The 5,066-nt window shown below is 43.5% G+C and overlaps 1 protein-coding gene across 1 annotated transcript in view; it reads left to right on the top strand.

Moving 5' to 3' along the window:
• Positions 1 to 718: 718 nt before the first annotated feature.
• LOC104497340 (chromosome unknown open reading frame, human C1orf158) overlaps positions 719 to 5,066 on the top strand; it is a gene marked incomplete at its 5' end in the record, with an annotated part of 5,683 nt that continues 1,335 nt past the window's right edge. Inside the window, 5 exon segments of the mRNA XM_010140582.1 lie at positions 719 to 766; positions 768 to 866; positions 1,844 to 1,963; positions 2,839 to 3,003; positions 3,624 to 3,902. Of these exon segments, the coding sequence (XP_010138884.1) occupies positions 719 to 766; positions 768 to 866; positions 1,844 to 1,963; positions 2,839 to 3,003; positions 3,624 to 3,902 (711 nt within the window).

Raw genomic sequence — 5,066 nt, 5'->3', positions numbered from 1 at the left:
CGGTTTCTCGTTTCCTTCTGGGAAGAGGGGACTGGACAGTGTGGTTAACTTCCTAAAAAGCTTATAGTAAACATCTTAGATTCCACGAGTCTGTTCATGCCTGAACCTAGGAAAATATCTTTTTAGGATTTTTAATATCAGGTGATGGGTAGTCAGTCAAGGGCAGCCAGTAACAATGGTAAACAAGGCTCATCAGAACCTCATTCCAGCTCTTAGCTGGAAGACAGAATACAAACCTTAGACAAGCTTGTACCATGCTGCAAGCCCATACATTTAGCTATGTCAATAAAGAAGAACATTACTTTGAACGGAGATTGTGCTTTGTCCCACCTGTTTAAAATAAAATGCGCCTGTCTGTGAGGAGATGCTGTGTGTTGTGCAGGTACCTGTGGCGTGCTGGGACAGAGGAGGATGTCACTTGTATCACAGTGTTTTGAGACACACGCTTGTGCTCTGATTCTGAGCCCTGTTAAAAACCCAGCTGACCTCAGAGGGTCAGGAGCCGCTGATTTGGTGAGCAGCAACTATGAGACAGCCTAGAATGTGGTTACTGGAACAACAGTCACCATGGGGACAGCAAACAGAAGGCGTTCTATGACCAAGCAATTCCACACATCACCCACGTTTCTCAGCACACAGGCAGGCAGAAGTGGAGTCCCTTTCTGCCCTACTTTTAGCCCTGGACTAATGAGTAATTCTTTACCCACCTAACTTGAAGTACAGTTCCAACAAACCAGGGAGGGTCGTGCTGGTGAGACAAAAAACTAATGATGGCATTGCAAAAAGATGGGCAGAATTGGTGGAAAATTGAACCGAAATATTCTGATAGAGTTCTCATTGGAAACTGGCTGGAAAATAGGAAAAGGGTAAGATGGGGAGAGAAGTGTGAGAGCAGGACTAGGGAGGGTCCGGACCAGTGCTGTGGAGGTTGCATACAACTGCAGTCGTTAAGGTGGAGTCCAGGCTCACCTCGGAAGAGTAATGAAAGGCAGAAAGATAAGAATCTCGCTTGGGCTACACTGATTTTGTTAATGATCCCCCCTTCTCTCTAAGCCAGGACCGAAGCCAGGCCTGAGTGGGGGTTACGCTGTGTGGTCGCACCAGATGTATCATTAGCCAATTGAAAATGCTATAGCACTTTTGAGGGCAATTGCTTCAGACTGCCAAACAAATTACAACTACACAACAACGTGTACAGTTTAATAACATATACCAACATTCTATGAGAGGCTTCATTAACCCTTCCATGAATTAATACTACTTATTATTACCTGTATTAGATGATCTTTAATCATTTGGATATTGGTTTCACGTGCTTGGGTAAACAAGAGCATCTTTGCTAGCAGAGCTGCTCAATAGATTGCATATCCTGCTTAAGAGCTAAGCAAAATTTTATCATTAGACATTTAACTTTGTCAAAACATGACAGCTGGGTTCAATATTGGAACTGTTAGGGCAAATCCTCCTGACTCTGCTAAAATTATTTCCTTTAGATTTTTTTTTTTTCTGGAGCAAAATGCTAAGACTATATGGCAGAGACTGCCCTGATGCAGCAGAAGTAGTAACAAAGGGACAAAAAAAAAAGCGCGCATTCATTGGTGCTCTTCAGTTACTGGTTCACATGGCAGAGGGATGTATTTAACACCAAACCTTGAATAATTCAAGGGCTGTACAGTATTTTATATTTACACCAAGTAATCAATCCGGAATTCTACCAGCTGAGCACAGCCTTCATTCCAAATAAGTGCTTTTAAGATGCGTAGATGACGAAAGCAGCGCTGGAAGAGAGCTGCTGCAAGTGGCAGATTGCCTTGACTAAACTGAGCGTTGTGTATCTCCCCAGTTTACACAAGTCCCTGGCAACTGTGGCAGCAGCAGTAGCATATACAGAACAGACTTCATTTGGTTCCCAGATCACAAACCAGACCAAACAGTAAGGAGAGCCACGATGGAAAAATCAGAGGTAAGAAATTTGGCCTGTAGGGCTGTGTGTGCCAATACTCCAAACAGCGATAATCTTTCACTGATATTTAAGTAACATTTTATAGCCTTAAACAACTCTGTGGAAAAGGGGGCACTGCAACTCCGTGGCCAGCTTGCAGGATCCAGAGCTGCCTCATACATCTGATGTAAGGAGGATGCCTTTCAGAGGTGGAGAAACTTACCTGGTACCCTCTGGCAGTTTCCCATCTCTGCTTCGGAGGCTGATGGGGCCACATGAAGATTATAAACATGTTACTGCCAGCTAGGACTGGGGATTGCGTCTTCAGGACATTCTGTGGACTATAGTATCAGCTTGCCGATAAAAGAGGATATTTTCCATCAGCACACCTCTGATTCCTAGGAATGACCTGCACTTAAACAAGTCCCAGATCTTTCACAGCAATACTTTTCCCCACAAGTATCATCTCCAAGGTGCCCCTTCACCCCCGAATGCTCTCACATTCTCCCCTGACAGGCAGTTGGACGGTAATATATGTAACGCTAGTGCACAAAGAAACGCTTAAGCAGCACAAGACAATCAGCTTTTCACTTGCAGGCTTCTTAAACGTATCTGCAAATCCATGATGCATGTGTTGAAATCAGACTAATCAGATCTCCTGACATATAGATAGAGTTGCTTAATTTGACTGCACATTTACTGTGCTTGAAATGCAAATATTCTTATTTTGAGGGATTAAAGTAAATGTAAAAGTAATATAAGGACGATAAAATAAATATTAAATATAACATTTTGTGTTGCCCCTGGTGGCGCAGCCTGACTCAAAAGCGTGCTCAGCCAGCTGTACCCTCTTGCACGACGACAAATAGCATGGTTTCACCTACATCTCATTTCAGGGCCTGCCATTGCAGCTGCTCTTCACCCACCACGAGGAACCAAGAAGCCGGAATTTAGTATCGGAGTATGACGATAACTACAATAGACATGGTTACAACACTGTGCTGCCTGCCCTCCGCACCTGGAATGGACACAAGCTTACCTGGATTCCTCAGAAATCAGATTTCCCCGTTCTTGATAGATTTTGGCATTATTAATTCCATCAGATGGAACACGGTGCAGTGTAAATACATAAATTTAGAGCCAGGAACCTCCTTCTATTTCAGTTCTGAGAATGGATTTGGTGGTGACTTTTGGCCGCTTTCTTACCCAGGCAGTAACTTATTTTTCAGATCAATGAAGTAGAAATGTTATTGATACAAGAACATTAATCACCACGGAAGCAGTGAAGGATAGTATGGATGCACAGATTTCTCTCTCCTATACAATAATGCAAGACACCAGCTGAAAACCAGGAGAGCTGTGAGATAGAGCTAGCAGGAGAATTCATGGAGTGCTATCATGGTTCTGAATTTAAATGACAGATCTGCTAACTTCTTAAAAGTTTACCAGAGAGACTACAAAGAATGAAGACTCCTTACATTGATACCATTACTGCTGTCCTATCAACACCTAACAGTGATTTTCCCTTCCAGCCAGAGGGTAGACACACATGCCCCAGGAACAAAAACACCCATTTTGTCCTTAACCTGCTGTCAAAATAGTACAAATACTCCCTATGAAAACGGTGGAGTAAAAACACCAGGACCAAAAATTTAATTCTATCATTTCTAACATTTAATCATTTCCTGTCTTAGAACCACCCACCAACTATGGCCTTCTTGAGCATCTAATGAAAAAATGGAAAGAGAGAGATGCTGGAGTGATGAACAGTGTCTACACCGTCTCGTATCAACGAGCACCGATTTCTGCTTTTGCTACTTGTCAGCTGAGTCAACCAGCCAAAACTCACATCCTCCCTTCCAACCAGGGACATCTTCCCCAAAAAGTTAGTCGAATCCTGGACTACGAAGGGGGTCAGAAACATCTTCAAGCCATTGGCAAACTGGTGAGAGACAGAAAAGTAAGGGGAGTCTCTGTATAAACTGCTTAGGGTGATCCTAAGTACTACTTAATAAAGCTTGATGCTCACGCACGTAAGAGTGATCTGTTCCATGCAGAGGAATGAGAATTAGGTTATATAGGCAGAGGGCTGTCGACCACTCAAAACAGGCTGCTGGGTTACTTCCTGCCCTGCAGATGGCTGGGAATGTTTCAGAATATATTAAGCCACTGAAAACAAAGTTTTAATCTGTTGGTTTCTAGTCAATGAATAGCTGCAGTAAGAAAAAAATAACAAGAGTGGGGTTGAACCTGAAAGGATATAAATCTCTTAATTGCTTTATCCTTAGTTGTTCTTTTCATTTTTACACAGCTTGCTATACATTTCTTTGAAGAGTAGAAAAGAAACTTGTGTTATCCCATAGCCTGTCTGAAACACCCAAGAATAAACCCAGGGAATAGCTAAGGACATTAGCATACCTAAGGACAAGGGGAACCAAGGTCTCTCCTAATGCAGTAAGCAAGGGACCTTGATTGCCCTTGGCTTTAGGTACTGAACGGCACTTAATGGGAGCTCAGCTGCAAAGTAAACTACATTTGCTGACCTTACACTACCAAACAGTAAAGAAATAGCAGTAGGTGGCCTTTATACTGCTGGATAAGCCACCCCGATACCTTTCTTGGTTGAGAAAGTCTATGTAAAAAGTGCTGAGCGAAGTCCGAATTCTTATTGCACTGATGTGCAACTTCTGCTTTTAAAGAGCATTTGGTCCAGAGGAGATATGTGCAAAGTTCAGCTGCTAGTGGTCTGAGGCTCAAGAGCAAACCTGCAGCACGTTAAAGGCATAGATCAAATGTATCTGGAATTAATTTAATGCATATTTATCTCTTCATCAGCTTTGTTCAAGATTAGCAATAACACGTATTTTTACAAACGTGCTAAAGCCTATACCTGAGTCTTGGCATGGGAAAGCCTCTGGCCACGGTCCGTGCAAGCTTTACCTCTGCAGCGTTTCAGTCCCCGTGAGTTGGCTTTGCTTGTGCAAGGCTGGGTTTTCCAGGCAAGGACAGCGCCCGTTCCCCCCGGTGCGTGGAGCAGCAGTGGCACCTATTGGCAACGCGATGCTTCGCTCATCTGTGAGGCACCCAAACGGCAGAGCCGAGCCTCAGGTCTGCCGAGCCTCAG

This window comes from Buceros rhinoceros, unplaced genomic scaffold, assembly GCF_000710305.1.
Source record: "Buceros rhinoceros silvestris isolate BGI_N320 unplaced genomic scaffold, ASM71030v1 scaffold6310, whole genome shotgun sequence".
Taxonomy (NCBI): Eukaryota; Metazoa; Chordata; class Aves; order Bucerotiformes; family Bucerotidae; genus Buceros; species Buceros rhinoceros.
This window is presented reverse-complemented; position numbering and strand designations above follow the sequence as displayed.